Genomic DNA, 25,787 nt, shown 5'->3' on the forward strand with positions numbered 1-25,787 from the left:
TTGGCAAGAACATGGAAAGGCGAAGAGATACCAACGGTGGAAGAATGGCAGATGAAGATGATGGAGTATATGGAACTCGCAGAACTGACCGCCAGAATCCGAGACCAGAGGGAGGAGAAGGTGTTACGGGACTGGAAGAAATTTAAAGACTATCTAGTCAAATCAGTAAAATTGAATATTTGAGCAGAATTAAATAGAACAGCGGCTTTAGCAGGTATATGTTAGATAAAATTGTTAGCAAGATATTTTTGTGTGAAAGATTTATTTGTTAGAAAATATGTTAAGATTTGGTGTTTAAGTTAAGATATAATTAAGTAAAGTAAAGCACATTAAAAATTGAGCAAATGTGAATAGAATAAGATACAAAGCTACCTAGAAGATATATATGATTTTGAAGACAGTGGAGGGAATGGGGGAAGTCCCCTAAAATAGAGAAGATAGTAACAAGAAAAGTAAGAGGATAAGTGTTAGTCTAAAGGTTTGTATATGTTTCTTTTTATTGTAATTGTTTGATTGTGTTTTTGTGTTGTGTTTATGTGTTGCATTTCTGTACTGTAAATGTTGGTGTTTATGCTATGTTTTCTTTTGTTTTAATAGAAAATAATAAATTCTTATAAAAAAAAATGAAAACCCGCTCTTTAGCGTTCAACAGGAGCAAACGTCAATTTGGATTTTCTGTGGATTGCTGTTTGCTCCAATTGAGCTTTAAAGAACAGACTTCTGCAGGGGAAGCTCCAGAGCCCAAAAAGTGGGGGAGGGGCACTCAGGCACAGAGCTTTAAAGTGCAGACCATGCCTGGAAAAAGTAGAATGGATAAGCCAATGTCAGAAACACTGAGGACACACCTGCAACTGTACATTTAAAAAAACATTATACAATCATTTAAAGCAATGCCTTCCGCCAAAGAATCTCGGGGAATGTAGTTTTCTCCTCACAGAGCTTGAATGCGTTCTAAAAGTATGGTGTAGATGTGACCTGAACACACTGATGCGACCAGGCTTTGAAAAGAGACTAGGTTCCGTTGGTTAAACGCTGAGCTATATTGTTAGGAGCTGCTAAGTCTTCTAGAACGGAAAACCTTTTGCTCTTTGGGCTGTTGAACATCTTCTCAGGCTCTAGACAGGGCCTGTCCACACAAGGAGAGTCATTGGGCTTTCCTGGATAGGAAGGACTATGAATGGCTACTGGGACATTGCCCCAAAAGTCTTTCCGCCCCCTGCAGTTAAAAAAATCACAGGGTTTTCATATTGCTGCAGAAGGCCCAACATGTCTTTCCTGTAACAATTCTGAAGGTACAGTGGTACCTCTGGTTACGTATCTGATCTGTTCCCGGGTGCTGTTTGCACCCCGAAAAGTACGCAACCAGAGTGGCGATATCGCACTTCTGCGCATGCGCGACCTGCCATGTTCCGGGTTTGCCATGTTCCTAACCCACGCCGTTCGCAACCCGCAGCAAACGCAACACGAGGTACGACTCTACTGTACACAAACATCCCAGAAATGCAATCGACCCTCTGGCCAGCAAATTGACAGCTCCTTTTTCATCATCTCCCTCCCCGTTCTTTCACCCTTGGCCAACACCCGTGTGGCATTACCTGCAAATGGCTGACGATGCAGTACTCCTGAGGCCCCTCCAGGCCGCATGTGGATGTGGCGCTCAACCTCTGCGTCCTCCCAATGAGAAGATTCCCTGTGGCTGGGTAGCAGCTCCCCTCTGAGCAGCCATGGTACAACAGGTCGGGAGATTCTGTGCCCTGAGCATCAGCTAACCGGACTGGCCAGGAAAGAAAGAAAAAGCCCAAGGCTGTTTTAGGATCTGTCCACTGTCAAAAGTTCCTAAAGTAGGTGTCAGGGCTGCATGTAAAAGCTGCACAGAAGGCACAATGTTACCCTGTTTCCTTATGGAAAGAAAAGTCAACTCATCTAACTTTTCCTGTCTAAGCAAAGATCAGGAACATGATCTATAAAGTAATTGTCTACGATACTTGATGTCTCCGTATGAAAAGGGGGAGTGGGGGAACTAACTCTGGGAAGGACTGGTTGTCCCCCCAAATTCTCATCTCCAAACCACTCATACGCTTTGGGGAATCCAAGGCTGTTTGTGGCATGCTTTATGTGAAAATTCTAATCTCCACCGTCATTTTGTCTTCAAGATAATGCTGATGGCAGAATGACATGATCGTGGATCTTGAGATTAAACAGTCTAAGCTTCTTCTTCTCTGTTTTTAATTTGATATTCAACCATTTTAGATGATCATGAATAGCAAGTTTATAATAAGATCAGGAGAACTAATGGGCATCAAATTCTTTCTTTTTCTAAAGTATTTTTTAGTGAGTTTGATCTGTATAACCCAAATATCAAAAAGAACATGAGACAAACACCTGAAAATTAAACCAAACCAAACTAAGGCTGGCATTGGATGTTACTTTTAAAAAATATGATAAAGTTTGTTTATCATTATTAAGTGGAGAGAATAATGGGCATCCTATTATTGATCCTAGCTGCAAAGTTCCTGGCAATTATATTAGGGAATGACGGCAAATACATATGAAATCCACAAGTGAGCTATGGGTTTAACTTTACCTTTTTATACTGCTTTAACATTTACGGCTTCCCCCTAAAAAATCCTGAGCTCTGTACAGTGGTACCTCTGGTTATGTACTTAATTCGTTCCGGAGGTCCATTCTTAACCTGAAACTGTTCTTAACCTGAAGCACCACTTTAGCTAATGGGGCCTCCCGCTGCCACTGCGCCGCCAGAGCAAAGTTCTTAACCTGGAGTGTTAGCGGAGTATGTAACCTGAAGCGTATGTAACCCGAGGTACCACTGTATTTTAGTTGAAGTACAGTTCCCAGCACCCTTAATATACAACAGCTCCCAGGTTTCTTTAGGGGAAGCAATTATAGCGGCATAATGGTATGGTATGTTGTGGATGTGTCCTAGCTCTTATCCCAAATATTACATTTCAGAAACAAGTTGAGATAAAGATGTGGCACCTGTTCGTACCATCCTCTTGTGAAGTATGTGTGTGTGTGTGTGTGTGTGTGTGTGTGTATGTGTATGTGTGTGTGTGTAAACACTGTCTGTAACACTGCACCCTGAGGGCCTGACCTAAATCTGTCATGGAAGCTCACGAGTGGTCCGTCCTCCCACCTTTTGATGGTACCCCCTCTTGTTGCTCACCCAATTGCATGAAGCAGCGCTTGAGACTGGTGAAATAAGAACCCTTCCCCTTCCTTGCTACACCTTCTCCTCCTCAGCGTCAGCAGAAAGCGTCCGTCACATGCTGAAGCTTTTAATACCAGAGCACAAAGGGTGCTTGTTAGTACTGGCAGAACGCGGGGCTGACCTGCCTACGACCCTGTCAGTCTTCAGATCAGAAAATGGGGGGGGGGGGGGAGAGAAGGTCTGCATGTGCCAGGATCCTAGCTCTGATGACCGCGTCAGGAGGACTCTGTCAAAGGAATACTGTTAAGGAGAAAGCGGAAGCAGGCTACGAGTCCCTGACCTGGTCCAAGAGGCTTGGGGGGGGGGGAGCTACAGGAGGAGGAATTTGGATTTGATATCCCGCTTTTCACTACCCGAAGGAGTCTCAAAGCGGCTAACATTCTCCTTTCCCTTCCTCCCCACAACAAACACTCTGTGAGGTGAGTGGGGCTGAGAGACTTCAAAGAAGTGTGACTAGCCCAAGGTCACCCAGCAGCTACATGTGGAGGAGCGGAGACACGAACCCGGTTCACCAGATTATGAGTCTGCCGCTCTTAACCACTACGCCACACTGGCTCTCACAGCAGCCACCGATGTCTCCTGGGAACGGTCTTGGGAGAAAAGAACAAAACTAGGTTCACAAGGAAGCTGGATAAATGGGTGCTAAGATAGCACTTGCATACAGGAACTTTGTAAAGTGGGCCGGCCCTACCATTAGGCAGAGCAAGGGATGTGGGATGGGCGGCGGCAGTGCACGCTCCCCCTTCAACATTTTCTTTGAGACCCCTAAGCTAGCATGCCCGGCGCCAATTTTGCTTCCTGCTGCCTCAGGTGTGGGGGAAGCTGTAGTTCTTTTGCCTGTGTTGAAGGAACGTTCAACTACCAGTCAACTACCTGTGTGTGTGTGTGTGTGTGTGTGTGTGTGTGTCCCCTTCCCTTCAGGCACCAAAATTTCTTGGGCCACCCTTGGTAATGTGTAAAGCAGTCCCTCCAAGCCAGAGGAGCTCTGGAGGACAGGCCTTTGCTCATTCCCATTTCAATATACATGGAAGGTAAGACCACCCATGGCCACGAGCCAAAACGGCCACTAGCCATAGACATCTGGTTTGCCGCTGTGATTATCAGGATGGTGGGCGAAGTGGGCCTTTGGCCTGATCCTGCAGGCCTCTCCTTATGTTTATATTCTCATGCACACGTTCCAGCAGGGGGTGCTCTGGGGTGTGGCTACCCTCCTTCGTGTGCTCCATATCCGGTTCAGTCCAGCAAGAGCTGCCCCTTCTCCTACCCACAACTCCTGCCAATGATTAACCACAAAATATGGCTGTCCAGCCAAAGGCATGTCCTGGAAACATTCCGAAGCAGCCTCACCTGGGCATACCGTGTAGTTTATTTATTTAAGAAGACACAAGGTGTGTGTGTGCGTGTGTGTGTGTGTCGGGGTGTGTTCCAAGACTATCTGCAAGCCACACTTCCTGCCACCGAATGCCTTTCTGCTGGTTCATAGATTTGTGTAAATATTAAGCAGGGGAGATTTCTGCTGATAACGACGCTGATATGAAACGTGTCCCCCGTTTCATTTCTGCACATGAACTTCAGTGCTGAACAGCCCAGTAAAAAAATGCTGGCCACCATGGAGCTTGCTGTGACTAAGGAGGGAAAGGCACTCTGCACATGTTCAATTGTGGCCTTTTCAGTTTATTGCTTTACACGTCCCAGAGTGAAGCTCTTCTAATGACAGCAATTCCTGGGACTAAACAGAGTATCCTGTTCTTCTGAGCCGTTCTTGAGTGTTATTTGGAAAAGGGGCATATAGATAAACTGAATTATTATGACGAATATTACTGATCATGATCATGATCTCCTAGACTAGAGAGATAGAGAGATATTGGATTGTGAGATAAGGTGGGAGATGATATAGATGAGAGAGAGAGATGATAGATAGATAGATAGATAGATAGATAGATAGATAGATAGATAGATAGATAGATAGATAGATGGATATAGATGATGATGATAGATGAGAGAGAGAGAGAGACATGATAGATAGATGATAGATAGATAGATAGATAGATAGATAGATAGATGATAGATAGATAGATGATAGGTAGGTAGGTAGATATAGATGATCAAGGAATCTTGTAGAAGGGCATGTGTTCAGGTACTACCAGCATAACATAGAAAGCAATTGAAAACAATTCACCTCAGCATATGCAGAGTGCCTCTGCCACATGTTAACCACAGTCTAACACCATGCATCTGGGATCATGAAAAGGGCTTTTAGGAAGGTTTGAACCCAAGCTTTTTTGGAAATTAGTCACTGATCAATAGGAGTTATACCACCATCACTTGCACATGCACTGGCTTTTGGGGATATTTCTGGGCACGGGTCGCTACAGGGAGTTGTGGAGCGGAGACTGCAGTAGGTAGAAAGTATCTTTTGTTGCCGAGCTGGTGCAGGTTCGGCCTTGCCTTCTTCCTACCAGTCTTGTTCACGACAGGCCTCCCGGCATGACTTGTGCGCAGCATGCGCCTAGGCATGCTGCCGCATGCAAGCCCTCGCCAAAGGCTGGCAGAGAATATGCACACGCCAGTCACAGTCAGTCAAAAAGCCTATATGGCACATGAAAAACTCAGTGTCTCTAGAGAATTAAACACATCCTGGCAGGGGTGCCAACTTGAATAAAATATTGGGGGGGGGCAAATAAACAGTGTTCGAAACTCCCATTGTTCCAGGCGCATTTTGCGACAGGAAATTTAATTAGCGCAAGCAGTTTCCGAGCTCCGGGCGCAGTACCGTGCCCAAGATTTCAGATTAAAACTGCAGAGGGGAAGGAAAGGAGGACCTTTTTCTGCCTCCCCGCTTCCAGCTACTCTCTGAAGACTGGAGAAGAGACCCTCTTAAGAATATTAGGGGGTGGGGTGGGGTGGGCAGAGGAAGGACTAGACCAGGGGTCCCCAAACTAAGGCCCGGGGGCCAGATGCGGCCCAATCACCTTCTAAATCCGGCCCATGGATGGTTTGGGAATCAGCGTGTTTTTACATGAGTAGAATGTGTCCTTTTATTTAAAATGCATCTCTGAGTTATTTGTGGGGCCTGTCTGGTGTTTTTACATGAGTAGAATGTGTGCTTTTATTTAAAATGCATCTCTGAGTTATTTGTGGGGCCTGCCTGGTGTTTTTACATGAGTAGAATGTGTGCTTTTATTTAAAATGCATCTGTGGGGTATTTGTGGGGCATAGGAATTCGTTCATTTTTTTTCCAAAATATAGTCCGCCCCCCCCCCCAAGGTGTGAGGGACAGTGGACCGGCCCCCTGCTGAAAAAGTTTGCTGACCCCTGGACTAGACCATGTGAAAAATGGACACAATGTTTTAGCTGCAGTTCATTCATTTTCAGCTTCGTATTCTTGTTATTTATTTAAAAAGCGCACCTAGCCATTCTGTTGTTGCGCCTGTAACCTAGGTTTAAGGTGCCATTTAGCTCCTAGCTTTCGTTATCTCAACACTGAAAGTAAACCCTGCCTTGCATAATCGATCACATGACACAGTGCACAGACACCATTTGAACAGCAATGCCCATCCCTGGCCCCCTCAAATATTTTATAGGGGTGGCAAAGACCCCTAGGCCCCTAAGAATTGGCTCCTGTGCTCCCAGGCTAGTACCATCAGGGTTATACTTCCCCTATAGGTCTCCACCTACCACACTGTGAACGGCTTTTGCTTCAGTGTGAGATTTTTTGGGGGTCGGCAGCAAGTCAGAAAAATCCACTTCCAAGCCTCCCCTCCCAAACTCTTTCTAAGTTGGCTGGATGGATGCATGGGAGCCGGTTGAAGTTAAACCCTTCGAAGACAGAGGTCCTCTGGCTGGGTCGAGACGACATGGGGTCGGGGGGCCAACTCCCATCTCTTGTGGGGGTGCAATTAGTGCCAGCGCCTTCTGTCAGGAGTTTGGGTGTCACCTTTGACGCCTCACTTTCTATGGAGGTGCAGGTTACAGCTACAGCAAAGGTGGCATTTTTCCATCTCCGCCGTATCAGGCAGTTGGCCCCCTACCTCTCTCGCCCTGATCTGGCCACAGTGATCCATGCGACGGTCACCTCCAGACTTGATTATTGTAACTCGCTCTACGCGGGGCTGCCCCTGAAGCTGACCCAGAAACTCCAGCGGGTGCAGAATGCCGCGGCAAGGTTCCTTACTGGGTCTTTGCCACGGGACCACATTCATCCAGTGCTTTACCAGCTGCACTGGCTCCCGGTGGAGTACAGGGTCAGGTTTAAGGTGCTGGTTTTGACCTTTAAAGCCCTATGCGGCTTAGGACCCTCATACCTAAGGGACCGCCTCTCCTGGTATGTCCCAGGTAGGACCTTAAGGTCCTCAAATAATAATTTGTTGGAGGTCCCGAGCCACAAGGAGGCTAGGTTGGCTTCAACTAGGGCCAGGGCCTTCTCAGTACTGGCCCCGACTTGGTGGAACAGTCTGGCACAAGAGACCAGGGCCCTGCGGGATTTGGCATCTTTCCGCAGGGCCTGCAAGACGGAGCTGTTCCACCTAGCCTTTCGGTTGGTTTTAGTTTAACCCTGATGTTTCGTTCTTTTGGGGTGATTGGTGGGCTACTTAAAAATGAGGCTGAAGTTTAGATTTAGTTTTAAATTGTATTTAAATTGGTAAGTCCATCTAGTACCATCTACTATGACTGACAGAGACTCTCTAGGGTCTCAGATAGACATCTTTCTCATCACCTGCTACCTAGTTGTTCTAACTTAGATATGCCAAGCTTTGAACCTAGGACCTTCCGCATCCAAAGCAGGTGGAATCCTGGAATCTTAGAACTCCAGCACTGGAAGGGACCACAAGGGTCATCTAGTAGAAGCCCCCTGCAATGCAGGAAACCTTTGCCCAACATAGGGCTCGAACCCACAACCCTGAGATTTCAGAGTTTAATGCTCTACCGACTGAGCTATCCCAGCTGGCTCAGAGCACACCATGCATTTAAAACACATCCATCGTGGGTTTAGAACACAGAACTTCCCCCAAAGAATATCAGGAACTGTGATCTCCTTGTAGTTCCCAGCACCCGTAACAATCTACAGTTCCTAAGATTCTTTTGTGTTTCAAACCTGCACTGGATGTGCTTTAAATGCATGGCACAGGTATGCCCTTAACTACTCTGCCTGCACTAGGGTCCCCCAGGGTCCTACAGGTGCACAGAATTCAGGGTTGTAGCGCTGCAACAGAAGGAGAAATTGCCCCAGCAAAAATAAAACCTCCTTTATAGGCAAATAAGGAGCATGGGGAAGCCCTTTATTTGGAGATATATATATATATATATATATATATATATATATATATATATATATATATATAGTGTCAATGGAACTGAAACCACCTTCAGATTAGCAGGCAACCGCATGTAAAGAGACCGAGGGCTTGCCCACACTTCTGCTTGTCCCGCTGCTCTCCTCCAGGAAAAGCTGATCTTTACTGCCAAATCGCAACAAATATCCATTTGGTTTTCCACAGAATGACGTTTGTTCTGATTCAGTGGCAAAAAGAGGGTTTTCCAGGGGAAAGGCGATGGGGCAAATAGAAAACCACTCAGACCCATGCTTTCCAGACAAGGGCCAAAGAAGAACTGTGGGCAAGCTGTTACACACCTAGGAATAATAACAACAACAACAATAAGGTCCATCCCCACAGGGATGTGTCCCAAGTCTGAGCACTTACCCCAGAGAAGCAAGTAGAGAAGCAGAGCCATGGGCAGCATGGGAAGTTTCAACCTGAAGAGAGAGAGAGAGAAAAGAAAACAGGTAGCTCAACAGGGTTCTCCCCTTTCTCCCTCCCTCAAAAAACATTGTGGGTATATTACATGCTAGTGGGAAGGATGTCTGAAGGGCTAGGGCTTCATTTGTGAGGGGTAAATATCAGGCATACAAATGGCTTGAGCAGGGGTAGGCAACCTAAAGCCCAGGGGCCGGATGCGGCCCAATCGCCTTCTCAATCCGGCCCGCGGGCGGTCCGGGAATCAGCGTGTTTTTACATGAGTAGAATGTGTCCTTTTATTTAAAATGCATCTCTGGGTTATTTGTGGGGCCTGCCTGGTGTTTTTACACAAGTAGAATGTATGCTTTTATTGAAAATGCATCTCTGGGTTATTTGTGGGGCATAGGAATTCGTTGTTATTTCCCCCCCCCCCAATGTCTTCTAGAAGGCCTTGAGGCCTGATCCAGGTGGGACAATCTGCCAATCTGGGCCCCATCTGCACTGTAAATCTAAAGCAGTATCATACTGCTTTAAACAGTCACGGCTTCCCCCGCAAAGAATCCTGGGAACTGTGGTTTGTTAAGGGCGCTGTTGAGAGTTGCTGTACATAAAGACACCTGCAAATTGTGTCATGTGGGCTTGTTTGTTTGTGCCCTGAGGGGAACAAATTCAGCAGGAATTTTACGTGTGAGAAGTAGAAGAAGAGTTTGCATTGGGGCTGGGCCGAAGCAGAAGTGCCCAAAGGAAAAGGCGGGTGTGTGTCCAAGTGTTGAGGAAAGAGAAATCACGTGAGGAGAAGGTTGGATCATGAGGAGACAACTGAAGAGTTAAGGACGCATATGCAACATACATTTAAAGCACCAAGAATCCCGGGAACTGTAGTTTGTTAGAGGCGCTGGGGACCGTAGCTCTGTGAGAGATAAACCACTGTTCTCAGGAGGGGAAAGCTATGTGCTTTGAATGTATGACATATACACAGTTGTGAGGACAAAGGTTTTTTTGGGGGGTGGGTACGGCAGCAGCTTGTCCCTCTAGGCCCGTGGTTCCACAGGGGGGCAATTTTATTTTTAAAGGGGGCAAATCGAAAATGAGTTATTAACAGTGAATGGCCTTTTAGGCTTCCTCCACATGAATACGAGTTCACTTTTTGAATAATAAGAATTATACGTCACAGGGAGGGGGAGCACCAGGATTTTAGAGATGCTTAGGAGGGGCATGGCCAAAGAAAAAGTTGGGAACCACTGCTCTAGACACAAACCCCGCCACTTCCATCTCCAAAATTCCCTGCAGCTTGTGGAAAAAAAAACACTCAGGAACTCTATGACACCAAGCTCTACATAAGCGGGCAGTTCCAAATTTCCCCAACACACAGAAACACACCCTTTCGAGTTACGTAGAAAGCACATAGCGACACCCTCGACAGCAGAAACCTCACTCCTCCTGCCCTAGAGGCAGATTTGATCGGGGGGGGGGGTGGATATTGTTCAAGCGGACACAGCTGCCCCCATCCTCCCGACAGAGCCAGCTTCCTTGAGCTGCTCCTCAGAGATGCCCTTATAATACTCACCTCGAGGCTGGGGCTGCCCTGGCCTCTTCAGGTGCTGCTGCATCTGCTGCTGCAAATAAGGGGCACGGGAGATTTGGGGAGCAAGAAGCCGGGTCAATGTCTTCCACTCTCCATCGCTCACCCCGACCCACCCACAGCCCTGCAAGAAAGTCCGCCCCTGCCCCGTCGACCAAGAGTCCCAAGTCTGCCGCTGTCCAAGCCGCGTGAGAACTCCGGCCGTGCGAACTTAACTGGCGATGGGTAAAAATAACCCGGCTCTCCCCCAACCCCTCCTCTCTCAGTGTGGGCAAGCGGGGCTGGAGACTGATTTTTATTCAAATGGAGCCGGGACTCTGAAAGGGACTAACGGTCTCTAAGCTACGGGAATGTCACAGCCTATTCTTTCTGCTCCGCGGCACACACAGCCTGCCCTGCTGCTGCAAGCACAGGCCCAGGGCCGGCTCGCTGGAAGGGGTGGAAAAGGCTGGAGGATTCTTCATGGGGGGGGCGGGGGAGGCCAAAATACAAGGCCCCAGTGGCCCTCCCAGTCCAGCCTCGACTGCCTTGGGGAGGTGGTTGTCTGGGAGGTGAAAGCTAGATACAGGAGCTGCACACACACACACACACACACACACACACACACACCGCAAAAAAGAATCGTGAGAACTGTAGTTTACCCTTTAGAGAACTACAGTTCCCAGTGCCCTTAACAAAACACGGTTCCCAGGGTTCTTGGGGTAGGTGCTTTCAATGTTTGGTGTATATGGGTTTGTAGCTTTAGTCCAAAATCTGACATTTTCTGTGGCCCACAGAATTCTGGGTGAGGGTTTGGTCTCTCAATGCACCTGCCAGTTACCAGAGCTCTGCAGAGGGAAACTTGCAGATATCAGGAGTGGCTAGAATTGTGCCCATTGCTCATCTCCCCTCCAGTCTGCTCAGCGTAAGAATGAGGTTCAAACTTGATTTGGTTTGCATTTAAAGGAGAACCTACTTCATTTGCAGTTTCCAAAACAATTCGCGACCTGAAACAATGTTCGTCTCTGAAATTCGTACGCCTCCAAATTTTGCAGCTGTGTAGCCAAGGAATACACCCGGGGTGGGGGGTGGGGGTGGGAATGCAAGGACTGGGGCAACATGTGCATAAAAATGCATACATACGAAACTAGAAGAAATTGCTTTGCAAAAAATGTGTATAGTAGGCACAATTTCACAGGCAAGTATATCAGGATAAATTCGCACTCGAATGCCAGTGAATTTTCCCGGGGACCTTTAAAAACAAAACAGCAAAGCGTTTTGCAGAACTGAGCTTAAGGCTGGGAAAAAATTGAGGAAATGAGAGAAACGAAGGTTGACAGATTTACCCATCCCTAGTTCATAGAGAAGCTCACTGTCCCTTGAACGGCATGATAAACAAGATCAACACCCCCAGATTGCTGGTCCCCTGGCTGGGACAAGAGTTCACGGCCTGGTGGCCAAGGGAGCCCGTAGCAGCCGCTGCCGAGAAAAGAAAGCTGAGCACACAGCCCTGGCTTGGCCCGAAATTGGGAGCTGTGGGGACAAAAGAGGTGGCCAAGCCCATGCCTTGCCCAGCCACAGTCCGTTCCCAGGGAGCCTGGCAGCAGCCAGGCAGGAATGCACTTGTTGTGCCTTGCACCAGGATTTCTCATAAAAGCACCAAGAATAGCTTATCCTCTCCCATTCTAAGCAACTCTCCTTGCTCAGCTTTGATGGGATGCTTCCCTTTCACAGAGGGGGCAGGGTGGGAAACAGCCAGTGGCTCCCAAACCACCCACCCACCCCCACCCGCCTTACGGCCTTCATCAATGGCTTCTCCAGGCAGAAAGCAGAGCTATTCCTGAAGCTAGGCTTTTTAAATATATATTCTCCGTTGGCACTGGGTTGCCGGTGTGAGGAGGTGTTCCTCCTGCTCTGCGCAGAGGATGGGGAGTATAAAGCCTGGAATGGGGGCAGAATTCGAGAGATCCAGAAACCATAGCCTCCCCTGAAGACAAAAACAGGGGTTTGGCAATGAACACCGAGAAGAAGAAGAAGTAGTAGTAGTTTGGATTTGATATCCCGCTTTATCACTACCCGAAGGAGTCTCAAAGCGGCTAACATTCTCCTTTCCCTTCCTCCCCCACAACAAACACTCTGTGAGGTGAGTGGGGCTGAGAGACTTCAAAGAAGTGTGACTAGCCCAAGGTCACCCAGCAGCTGCATGTGGAGGAGCGGAGACATGAACTCCGTTCCCCAGATTACGAGTCCACCGCTCTTAACCACTACACCACACAGGCTAAGCCATCGTGTGGGCTATGCATTTGCACCATGTGAGGGCATACCTGGGGATCAGGCAGCCAGCTGATGTGCTCTGCATCATCATGTGCTCCACCAGCAGAAATTAAACGGATAGACCTTTTTTTTAATGTGTTGCAACAGGATTGTCCCCCACCCCCGTTAATGATACAGAAACTCTGCCAGCGATTAAGTGGTGCCCACACCTAAGAGAGGGGTCTCAGTTCCTTTTATCTTTTCATTATTTGCTTGCTGCTCACCTGTGAAGATGTGCAAGTCTCCCTGCCCCGCTGGGCTTCAATAATAATAATAATAATAATAATAATAATAATAATAATAATTTATTTATTTATACCCCACCCATCTGGCTGGGTTTCCCCAGCCACTCTAGGCGGCTTCCAACAAAATGCACACATCCTGATCAACTCAATCATGGGCGTACCAAAATTATTAGGGTACACTGAGCCGGGTATCTTGATAGCTGAGACATGTTGATTACTGTACTGCAGACACTGCATTTTTTACATTTCTCCCCCCAAACAGAGTGTATCCCCCAAGGGTTAAGTTGATCCTACACTAGCTAGATAATGGGAAATTTATACCAGAGAAGTCTAGTGTTTGGTTCTATCCTACAAACAGGAGACTCCAAGTATATGGTATTTTCAGGCCCCCGCTTGACAACTGGAATTTCATTCCACACGTAGCACGAGACACTCAGGCTGCTAGACTAGGGACTCGCTCACACTTCTGTCTAGAAACATGAGTCTGAAAGGTTTTCCATTTGCCCATGCTGCTTTCCCCAGGAAAACCTGCTCTTTAGCGCTGAACTGGAACAAACACCCATCCACAGGAAAACCCAATTGAGACGATTGCTCCAATTCAGCGGTAAAGTTCAGGACAAGCAGAAGTATGGCTGAGCCCCTAAGTTCAACTCTTCATCCTCTCAACCCAGTGTAAAAAACATCAAATGACTTCATAGACAAAATACATCAAAAGCCGAAGGGCAGAGGGGCAGCTTCCTTTTATAATCTACGGTCCAAATTGTCAGATCTGGGTTGTAGAGCCAGAGATTTCATGTAGTGCCAGTCGAGAAGCCCACCTCAAAGCAGGGGGGCTGTGCAAGTTTTTGCACTACAAAAAGAATCTGAACCAACAGAAATGAAATTCAGTGACTCCCATCAATTATACAAATTAAACATAATTGCCCTACTCTTTGAACTGTTTTAAATCGGCTCAGAATGCAACTAATGAAAACTGTAGTTTTATAAGGGTTTTTATTTATTTTTGAAACTATGATCTGAGACTTTGTCCTTGTAGCAGTGGCTTTGTGCAGAATATGCCACATTATTATTATTATTATTATTATTATTATTATTATTAATCCTGTCTTCTCTATGATTGCAACTAAAAATGTTAGATCCACCTCGAGGGGAAAGTCAACTGGTGTGAGTTGCAAGAACTGACTTTCTGCTGTCTTCTTGTGATATAGAGGGACTCTTTTAGCAAGATTTTCTCTGGCAGCTTCGAAAAGTCTTTCTTTCCCTTTACTTTTTCATAATGTGATGAACAATATAGAGAGAGAGAGAGAAAGAGAGAGAGAGAGCATTTTGTGTGTGTGTGTGATTATTGTTAATGATTGCTTTCTTATTTTCTGTTGTGACCAATGTCTGAAACAATAAAAGATAAGACAGACTGGCCTCTAGGTGCTTATTTTGCATAATTTATTCTTTGAGCCGCAGGGCATGGAAAAGAACTGTATAGACTCTTCACACCCCAACATTTGACAACTGAAAATCTCAAATTTGAGCAGGCACCGCCCAAACACTTGCAAGTCTAACTTCATTGCCTTGAGGGCTAGAAACTTGCTGCTTTAAAAAAACACACACACAAAAACTGAAAGCTGAGTTAAAGTTTTTGAATTGCGTGCCAATTTCCAGTTATCGCTGAAACCCTGCATTGTTCTAAAAAAAAAAAAAACAGCCTGGTACTTGACTAGGATCCTTACTCTTAATAAATCCTGAAGGCAAAGTTTAGCTAGAAACACACACACACAGCACATCTACTAATACTCTCTCCCTCCCCACTTTTTGGGGCAAAGAACCAACACCCACCTTCTCCTGTTAAACATGCCAGAATATTACCATCCCAATTACAGCAAGTGGTGTGTGTGTGTGTGTGTGTGTGTGTGTGTGTGTGTGTGTGTGTGTCAAACTCAGCTCATGAGGTCCTCCAAGCAGCTTAGCTGAGCAGAAATCTCAGGACCCAGCTGCATAAATCGCTTCTCACCCTTTGGCCTATGCTAAGAAACAGATGGTTTGCAAATAAGCTCTCTCTCTCTCGTGTGCATTCAGTCAGTCACCTTCCAGCCACCCTCCCCATTACAGTACAATAAAATAAAATAAAATAAAATAAAATAACTAGATGCCCTCTGCACCCGCCCCTCCTTGCCTGGCAGCAGATGGCTGTCTGTTGGGCTTGCAGTGCAGAAGGAAGCCCTGAGTTCTTGTCAATTTGCCAGGCCCGAGGAAATGGGAGAGAGGCAGGGAGAGCAAAGGGCCCGACTCCTACCTGTTCATGTGTCCCTGCTGCGGTTCTGGGCCTTGGGCACGCAGCTGGTGGAGTGCTGCACCCCTGGCCAATTTGGGCACATGGGCGCACACAAACTCTCCGTGCTCAGTTTTGTTCTCTCTCTCGCGCACACACATACACACACACACCTCAAGAGCTGGGCTGTGCTTCCCTGGAGAAAGCTCCGAGGCAGCTCCTCCTCCCTTCGTGCGGTGCCAGGCGATGGGAGGGAGAGAGGGGAGGGCTCAGCCCTGCTTTTTTGCAGCTCAGCCAAGGTAAGGCAACGGGCCAGGTGGAGTCGCTCCCTTCCCAGGTAGGGAGTGGCGTCATGCCACACAGAAGTATGAGGTGACCTAAGCGAGCGAGGCCAGGCCAGGCTGCTGTAGTCCCTGCAGAGAACTGTGCTGGGAGGCAGGTGTGCAGGTGTCAGAGCTGAACTGGGCTCCATGGTGGGCTTGCCCACCATCCTAAAGCAGCGGATTTCCTTAACAACACAACAGATATGAAGAGCAGAGCAGGTAGGAGCTCATAGGTTGAGCTCATGCCCTGCTTGCAGGTTTCACACAGGCCATCTGACTTAACAGGTGCTCAGGACAGTTTCTCTGGCTGGCAAATGGGCCCCAAGCGGTTGGCAACCTCTGGCCTACACACAAACCTATTAATCAGATCAAACTTTATTCACGTAGCCAACAGGCCATTGCGACTAAGAATACAGATATATAAAAGGATGTCATATAGAGGAGGGTGAAAGGTTGTTTTCTGCTGCTCCAGAGAAGCGGACACGGGGCAATGGATTCAAACTACAAGAAAGAAGATTCCACCTGAACATTAGGAAGAACTTCCTGACAGTGAGAGCTGTTCGGCAGTGGAATTTGCTACCAAGGAGTGTGGTGGAGTCTCCTTCTTTGGAGGTCTTTAAGCAGAGGCTTGACAGCCATCTGCCAGGAATGCTTTGATGGTGTTTCCTGCTTGGCAGGGGGTTGGACTGGATGGCCCTTGTGGTCTCTTCCAACTCTAGGATTCTATGATTCTATGAAACCTATTATAGACCAACCTTTCTCAACCTTGGGTCCTCAGATGTTGTCGGACTACAACTCCCATCATCCCAAGCTAGTAGGACCAGCGGTCAGGGATTATGGGAGTTGTAGTCTGACAACGTCCGGTAAACCAACACCCCCCCCCCAAGGTCATCGAGAAAGTCTGTCCACTCATACACTGGATGTGTGCTGCTGTGCAGCTGAGGTACATGCATATTATCCTGTTACAGGCAATTGCTGCAAAAGCAATTTGGAAACCTGTAACAATTTCCACTGGGCGAGGGCATGTATTGAACCTGGGGCTTTCTGGCGATGCCAGGGACCTTCTTGTATACAAAGCGTCTGCTCTGCCGTTGAGATACAGCCCTCCCCTGTATGAGGAAGGCGTTCTTGCTACTGCCGGGAGAGTTTCTTTCTTTACATAACTCACAATGATTAAAGCTGACAAACGGCGGTTGCCATATTCATCATGTAACAGCTCCAAGAAGGTCCAGCCCAGGATATTTTGTTGCCTGGGGTGAGAGACAAGATGGTGCCCGTCCCACAACTCCATGTACGAAAACCAGCTTGGCTGGCAACTGACTCCGAAGGCAGCGGGTTAGCTTGGTGGTGACAGGAACAGGCCACATAGAGCCAGTGTGAAGTGACTTACGCAAATCAAGTCCATTTAAATCAGCATGAGAAAAGGCTGGTTTAAACAAATCATTAAATACGGTAAATAAGATTAAATGAACTATTTAAATCAGGTTCCCCACTGATATATTTTCATTTGTTACCTAGGCAACGGTGCAGCTATGGCCGGAAAATCATGTTAAGAGTTGCAGGGACACAACTCCTTTTAACGTCAATGCGTTCCCTTGCGGGAAATCTTGAGGGAGGGGTCACATGCCGCAAATGGTTGGGTCCAAAGACCAAAAAAAAAATGGCCACCATCTTATTCTGTCTCTTCTGCCAATCCCTTCTCTCTCGGCATGGTTTTCCACTCCTCTTCCCTGTGTGACAATTTGTGTGAAAGGGACCTCCCTCCCCACTAGGGCCCATCTACCCAATATATTCAAAGCAGTATCATGATACTTAAAACAAGCATGGGGTCCCTCAAGGTTCCCTGGGAACTGAAGTTTGTTAAGGGTGCTGAGAAACCCTCCCATTCCCCTCAGAGGCCGACGAGTCTCAAAAACGGTTCAACAATGATTTCCTCTTCCCAAGGAACTCTGGGAATTGTTGTGTTTTGTCATGACCCATCTTGAGACCTAAAGGGAAAGGGTAGATACCGTATATACGTGAGTATTAGTCGACCCAAATATAAGCCGAGGCACCTAATTTCCCTACAAAAATGTGGGAAAGCTTATTGACTCAAGTATAAGCCGGTTCACCTTTGCCACTGTGGTAGAGGAGGAACGAGCAGCCCAAAGCAGCCCTTTGGGCTGCTCCTTCCTCTTCCTCCTTTGCTGCTGTGGAGCTCACCCCGTCGCAGGGTTTCGAACCGCCATTCTTCTGATCAGCAAGCCCTAGGGCTCTGTGGTTTAACCCACAGCGCAATGTTCCCTTGTGTTATACAGAGAAGGCTGGGATCCTGTCCTCTTTAAGCAGGAGCCAGGGAAAGTGAGCACCTGTGGGGTTTTAATACTTCCTTAACTGATAGGCTTTCTGCCTTCTGGGGTCTAAAGTTTGCATTTATGTGAGCAGTTCAGGAATGGAACAAGCTGCCTGGGGAGAGTAAAGAACCACCGTTCTTGTACACTTCTTAAGGAATGGTTGACTTGAGTATAAGCCGAGGGCAGCTTTTAAAGCACAAAAAGTGTGCTGAAAAACTAGGCTTATACTCAAGTATATACGGTAATAAATCAAATCAATCATAATTAATACAAATAGCAATATTTGCAGTGAAATGCTCACACGCCCCACTCAGTCTCATCTCAGGCTGCAGACACGAAATACATTCAAAGCATATATAAAGCACACACCCTCCCAAGAACTGTTGGGAACTGTAGTTTACCCCTCACACGGTACTACAATTCCTAGCACCCTTAAACTACAGTTCCCAAGGTTCTTCGGGGAGGGGAATGTGCTTTAAATGTGTGGTTTTTACACAGCCCCAGACTGCGTATCTCCTTTCATAGGAATGTGCTACAGCTATGAGCTATTCATTTTATGCAGCATTTTAAAAAAACACAAACATATACCTGTATACTGAATTTGAGAGTTACTGATAAAAAATATCTTGCAGAAGGGGTAGCTCTGTTAAACCTCTTGCCACAAAAACACCTCCTTATCAACTAACAGATTTGAGGCATAAGATTTCATGGACTACCGCCCACTCCCCTTATATCTGATGAAACCTTATACCACGACAAAACTGGTAGTCCTTAAGGCGCCAGCCCCAAGTTCCTTTGTTGACTCGGAGGTCACGACAGCTACTTTTTGAGGGCCACCATAAGCAGTATCTCTCCAAAAGGTTTGTAGTGAGACGTATAACTTGGTACATATGTACTTTTGCACAACACACGACTCTCTCCATGCAAAGGTGAGCAAGTGAGAGTCCGAACATGTTCACTGGTCGGAAATGTAGTGGTGAAGCAGGTTAGGTGGCACAGCTTCCAGAGAGCCCCCTTGAGGAATGGCATGGAACTGCATCTGCCTTTCTTGCATTCTTAAATGTCAAAGGTCACCCTTTTCTGTATTTCATCAATAAAATTGATCAAAATTCCGCAGCTGGAAAAATACAGATTCTCAAATCAGAAAGACGTTTGCTTTTAACTGTGGCAGCTCTGGAGGAACCTCAATCTGCCTCATTTGAAAATGTTATTCATCCTTCAAGACCCAGATTGCAAATTACTTTTTTTTGTAAAGGAAAGGGAGAGGAGAGAAAAACGTATAGCAGGAAATGGATTGGTGACATCTCCAATTTTTCCTCTGCAGCTATGAGATTTAATCAATGCTTTAAAACAAAACCCCCTGAGATTCTCGTGATAATATAAGCAAAGTACTGTGCTTAAGCAGCAAACCTGTAGACTCAGAGGGCAGTTCCAGTAGTTAATTGCAAAGTTTAACTATGTAACTTACTCCCAGGTGGTGGCCACCAACTTGGATGGCTTTGGGAATTAGACAAATTCACAGAAGACAGGGGCTCTCAGTGGCCACTGTGACCAACCAAATTCATCCTTTGACAGCCTCTCATCAGAACTGAAATCCAGGTAAACAATTCCTGGCTCTCAGCCTTGGCTTTGGTGCTTCCATTTATTGACTTTCAAACCACAGTCATCCTAAGTCCCCAGCTCCTATTCCAGGGGTAGGCAACCTAAGGCCCGTGGGCCAGATGTGGTCCATTCGCCTTCTCAATCCGGCCCACGGACGGTCCGGGTATCAGCGTGTTTTTACATTGGTAGAATGTGTCCTTTTATTTAAAATGCCTCTCTGGGTTATTTGTGGGGCCTGCCTGGTGTTTTTACATGAGTAGAATGTGTGCTTTTATTTAAAATGCATCTCTGGGTTATTTGTGGGGCATAGGAATTTGTTCATTATTTTTTTCAAAATATAGTCCGGCCCACCACATGGTCTGAGGGATGGTGGACTGGCCCACGGCTGAAAAAGGTTGCTGATCCCTGCCTATTCATTGGGGTAGCCCCCCCCCCACTATTTGACACCTTCCTGCCCTGAGGGAAGGCTGCATTGAAGAAGTCTGGGGAAGGGAGCTTGCCCTGTCAGCTCCTGAAGCTGATCCGAGAATAACTTTGCAGCATTTGTTCTAATACAGTGGTACCTCAACTTACGAAGATAATCCATTTCGAAGGCGCCCTCATAAGTCGAAATCTTCGTAATTCGAAGGCGGCTTCTCGGAACGGAAGAAAACTTCGCAAGTCGAAAAAAACCGCATTGAAAACCTCGTAAGTCGAGGTATCGTGCCGCCGCTTCCCCTTTGTAACTCGAAAATTTCGGAAGCGGCAGCCATTTTTGCACTTCCGGAACTGATTCGGAAGTCGAAAACGTCGGAAAGTCGCTCGTAAGTCGAGGTACCGCTGTACTTTACAATTGGGTTTCTTGGCCAAAAGGTGGTATATAATGGCAACTGGATAAATAATGAATGCATTAAGCCTGCTTCATCCCCAGATCAGACTTTATTTGCAGTGAGGAAAAAACAACTGGGAAATGCACTTGCTTGATGCATCTCCCTGGCTGCAAACAAGTGAGAACGAATGCTCAATGAATGGCCCACATCATTTAACCTTCCTGCAAACCTTGTGCAAACAAACTGGGGGGGGGGGGGATGCTCAGTAAACAGGTCGTCCGGAAGCAGCCACAGCCTATTCATAATCTTCTTGGTGGCTCGGCCCCAGACCCTGCAATATCCAGCTGGCAAAGATCAGAAGGCGGTGTTCAGAACTGCTGGTGTCTGTATTTCTCCAGACAGGTTTCCTCCTGTGCTGTTGCCTGCCAGTCCACAAATTGCAGGTGGATGGGCTGTGCAGTCTGCTGAATGTGGAATGCCAATGAGAAACACAATGACCTTCCCTCGGATAATTCTCTGTGCACTCCTGAACACAGAAAGTAAACAGATGTGGAAAAGGCCAAGGCTCCCAAACCTTTTGCAGCTATGAAGGAGGAGGAATTTTGGCAGGTGGAGTGTGTTGGGTTGCAGCGCTGGAAGAGAGTGAGAGAAGAAGTAGCTGCAAAAACCGAAACCCAAAAAAATCTACCACTTTAAAATGTTCAGAAAGTCCATATGTGGTGGACGTGCCCAAAGGTAAAAGACTTCTGGGAAAAGATTTATAATGAAATGAAAAAGGTGTTGAAAAACACATTTAAAAAGAAACCAGAAGCCTTCTTACTGGGCATCCTAGGCCAGGAAATCCCAAAATGTGATAGAATTTTATTTATGTATGCCACAACTGCAGCTAGAATTTTGATAGCTAAAAACTGGAAGACAGGAAATACCAACGATTGAAGAATGGCAGATGAAAATGATGGACTATATGGAGCTTGCTGAGATGACCGGGAAACTTCGTGACCAGAGGGACGACGCGGTGGGAGAAGAATGGAAGAAATTTAAATTGTATAAAAAAAATTATAGTAAGATTGAAATTTAGATGCAACTTGGAAGATAAGTTAGACTGCAGATTTAGAATCATGTTAAATGTTGAGGAATTTGAAGATAATGAATTAAGATAATGGTTAAATAAGTAGATAGGATTTTTTTTGTAAAATAAGGTTTATATGGTGTAAAGAAATTACTAAAGATGATAGACAATGAACGCAGGAAGGGCAGACGCGAGGAAGTCAATCTATAATGTTAAGGAAAGAAACATGCGAAATGAATAATTTTTTGTTTTTATTATAAGTAAGTTTGTAATTGTTGTATCGTTGTCTATTTGTTTGTTGTATGTATTTTGTTGATGTTTTGAAAAAAGTTAATAAATATATTTTTAAAAAATGTTCAGAAAGGCCTGTCCTACTTCAACATTTGACTGCTCTAGAAGCTTCAAAAGAAGTTGCCCGTCTTCTCCATCTAAGAAGCCTGCTGTGGTTCCTATTCTTTTCTTTTGCACTCCATTCTGTGACGCCTGCCTATCAGTTTTCTTTCGTAGAGTCCTGATTAAGCGGCTGCGTTTATCGCTCCCACTGTCACGGCCCCTGCAGATTGTACCAGGCAGATGTTGAGGCTGTAATGAGCCATTGTCCGCAGAATGAGAAACTCTGTAAGATCCAGAGTCCTTGAACTCTTGGCAACATCTTGGAAACATGGTTTCATTGTTTGTATGCTAATTTTCTATGTGAAAATCTGCTGAATGCTACTCAAGACTTCTGCGCCAGAAGGCTGAAATTGCTCCACTGGGCAAAAAGATGTCAAAGACTCCTAATAGGAAATGTTCTATTACCTGTAAATGAGATTATACACAGCTAGCCAAAAGATTTGCTTTTGGGAAAAGTTAAAGCTGGATTTTTGTTAAAGTTTATTTTTGTGTGTGAAAGTGATCACACAGGAACCTGGGATCCAGCATGCAGAACTGTCGTCTACAATCAATCCCAACATAGATTTCATTTCCATATATCTGAAAGTCACTTAGGGACTTTCTTACTTGTGGGACTTAATGAATAAATTTAGTAAAACTAAGATATATTAATGATAATAATAATAATAATAATAATAATAATAATAATAATAATAATTTGTCATTTTCCCACAAAGAGCCCAGGGCGGCAAACAGATGCACAATTTAAAAGCAAAAACATTCTAAATCAGTTAAAACATCATTAAAAAAAACCCTATTACAATTAAAATTATCTGAAAGCTGTTTCGGTTTAAAGCATTCTAAAACACATTCAGTTAAAAACATTATTCCATCTGATGATCATGACGTTTCCAGCAATAGTATTCTTCAGTTCCCAAATGCTTGGAATGTTTTCAAATTCCTTCTGAGAGTTAATAATGATGGAGACAGGCACACCTCACCAGGGAGGACATTCCACAACTGGGGAGCATAGCTGTCAACCTTTTCCTTTTTTTGCGGGAAATTCCCTTATTATAGCATTGGGAAACAGCAGGGAGGGTTGACAGCTATGTATATAGCAGTGGGGAACAGCAGGGAGGGTTGACAGCTATGCTGGGGAGCCATCACTGAAAAGGCCCTGTCACAGGTAAGCACCAACTGCGCAACCTGTAGTGGTGACAGCAGCACCAACAAGGCCTCACCTGACCATTGTAAAGTCCAAGGCGGTTGGTATTGGAGAAGGGCACTCTTTGGAGTACTTGTGTCCCAAGCCCTAAATATATCTGTGGTATTACATGCCCTACCCCCAAGGTCTATAAGCGGTGAGAAATGTCCCAGTAGTTAGTAGAGTTTGGCTTCCTTTGGAAGGAGAGTTTCACAGGAGACTTGTTGCCTTTTTGTAATGTTTTATTTATCTACAAATATGCAAAGTAGAGAACAGGTGGAAACAGTATGCACACACTCCAAGCAAGGAAATAATCCTGCTCCCTGCATGCGAGATACCCAGAGAGAGAGATGATACCTGCTTTAAAAGTGTTAAATACAGCTGTTTTAAAGGTGCTGGGAACCTTTGTGCTGAACAACAGGATATGATTCTAATACAAGGAAGAAGGTGGACTTATCACTGTACTTTTGCCCTCGTTGGAAAGCTGGGATAAGTCCACTTCTTGCTGGGCAGCAGGGCAGAATACTCCCTGCATTTCTATCTAACTGAAAGGGCTAGAGACTCCTCTAAAAATTAAACATTTGCAGAAGTTGGAATGATCTCCGAGCAGGGGCCAAGCCTTTGCAGGCCATGCTCTTGGGGGCTGATAGTAGCCCCTCTCCAGTTCCAGAAATAGTTATGCCGAGTGCACCTGCAGCCGTTCGTAGTTCAAAGAGCAATGGAAGTAGCGGCTTGGTCCTTCTGTTCCGTAAGGGTCACCAAGATCGGCAAGGTGCTTTGTGGCCAGAAGGTGGCTGGCTGTTTGCTGGTGCTGCTTCGCAAGACGGTGCATAGCACGCAGCTGTTGCCGCCACTGAGATACTTGCTGCAGACGCTGCGTCGTAGAAGGACGTCCCAGCCAGGGTACCTTGAAGAAGGCAGCAGAGCTTCAGGTGGTAGCCCAATTATTCCAATTAAACTTTTTATTGCACTAGCCATAGGCCAGGGCCATGGCATCATTCAAAAGGAGAACAACAACAACAACAACAACAACAACAACCATAACCATAAAATCATCAGTAGCCACAGACTGGGATAAGGCCTCCAAGAAGGGATGAGGGTGCTGACAGAGTTAGTCCAGGTATTTATTTATTAATCAACTTACTGACAAGTCTATCAAACCCAGACCCTGGCAGACTGACAGATATCTTAAGAGGTGGGTAGCCGTGTTGGTCTGTCATAGTCGAAACAAAATAAAAAATTCTTTCCAGTAGCACCTTAAAGATCAACTGAGTTTGTTCTTGGTATGAGCTTTCGTGTGCATGCACACTTCTTCAGATACACTGAAACAGAAGTCACCAGGTCCTTAAGTGTTTAAAGCCTGTTTAGTTGCTCAGAATGGCGAAGTCAACACAGGAAACCAGTTAAGAGGGAGAGGCCATTCACTCACGGTGGGGTGCAAACCAGGACTACGGCTGAGAGAAGTTAAGACAGGCTAGGCCTCAGAACAAAACATAAACTTTATATTTCTGTCATTGCTTTGTTATGTTTCCTTAAATTACTGTAAGCTGCCCCAAGCATCAGAACAGCAACTGGAAGGTGGCATAAAAGGTTAAATCGCAGTTTAAAAAGCACCTGTGATGCTAGGTGTCTCCACCTCCGGGCAGAACTTGGAAATTCCCCTGTCTGAAACCCACAGGATTTCTCCCCGCAGGCATCTGGTTGGCCACTGTGAGAACAGGATGCTGAACTGGATGGGCCATTGGCCTGATCCAGCAGTGTTCTTCTACTGTATTCGAAGCCTGAATAAAAACTACTGAGCAAAATGAACCAGTGGTCCGGCTCCTAACAGGTTAATAGATAGGTATCGAAGAAGTCTTTAAGACAGATAGGAGAGGGGTAGCAGTTTGACAGTAAAATAATAGTTCCCAGACACATCTGGGTTTTCTGTAGGGTCTGGTCCAAAGCATCCCTCTCACCTGCTGAGAGAGTGAGCGGCCCTTCTTAGTTGCTGCAGCCTCACGCTGGCGTTTGGGTTCCTCATGCAAGGCCATCCAGACCTCCGCAGCGCCCATATCTGTGGAGCAGGTTTTTTTTTTAAGTGTGAATGTCACTTAGAGATTATTTTTATGTGGAAACAAGCGACTCATAAATCAAAAGCAATCAAATCAAATCACAAAACACTTCCCCCCCCCCAAAGAGATACTTGGATTTATAGGAGAGTTTTCATGAGACAAGTGAATCTCCACACAGCCCACTGCAATCACTTCACCTCATAAGTCACGACAAGAAAAAGGGGGGAAAAATCATCTGATAATTTGGTGGCACTAGCCATAACTGGCCGTGACTGAGTTTCTGAAAAAAGAAGAAGAGTTTGGATATAATATCCCACTTTATCACTACCTGAAGGAGTCTCAAAACGGCTAACATTCTCCTTTCCCTTCCTCCCCCACAACAAACACTATGTGAGGTGAGTAGTTCCAAAAGATTTGGAGCCCTCCAAATTATTTGCCCATATATGAGCACAGAAAATAGATCTAGCTGAAAGGCAACACCTGGAGATCAGCACAGATTTTTTTGTGCTGTATCCCATCCTTATTATTGTTGTATAATATTGTTTCATAATCTTAGAAGGGAGAGTGGCTGTGGGGCGGGTGGGGGGAGGTCTGTGAGTATCACTTCTGAATTTGCCACTACACTACCGGACTGGGATGAAGAGGCAAAACAGCCAAAAAGCTCCTATGAAG

The 25,787-nt window shown here is 45.9% G+C and overlaps 1 protein-coding gene across 3 annotated transcripts in view; it reads right to left on the reverse strand.

The window, feature by feature from the left end:
• Window positions 1-15,722, reverse strand: part of LOC117041976 (laminin subunit beta-2-like) — a 70,472-nt gene extending 54,750 nt beyond the window's left edge. The window contains exons 1-3 of one of the 3 annotated variants that reach the window (XM_033141390.1): window positions 15,523-15,722; window positions 8,932-8,984; window positions 1,596-1,774 (exon numbers count right to left, since the gene is read on the reverse strand). In XM_033141390.1, the coding sequence (XP_032997281.1) occupies window positions 1,596-1,774; window positions 8,932-8,971 (219 nt within the window). In that variant the 5' untranslated portion in view covers window positions 8,972-8,984; window positions 15,523-15,722. Of the gene's footprint in view, window positions 1-1,595; window positions 1,775-8,931; window positions 8,985-10,534; window positions 10,849-15,373; window positions 15,474-15,522 lie in introns of those variants that run through there. The other 2 variants (XM_033141389.1, XM_033141391.1) reach the window with 2 other exon arrangements.
• Window positions 15,723-25,787: the final 10,065 nt, after the last annotated feature.

The sequence above is a fragment of the Lacerta agilis genome, chromosome 2 (genome assembly GCF_009819535.1).
Source record: "Lacerta agilis isolate rLacAgi1 chromosome 2, rLacAgi1.pri, whole genome shotgun sequence".
Classification (NCBI taxonomy): domain Eukaryota; kingdom Metazoa; phylum Chordata; class Lepidosauria; order Squamata; family Lacertidae; genus Lacerta; species Lacerta agilis.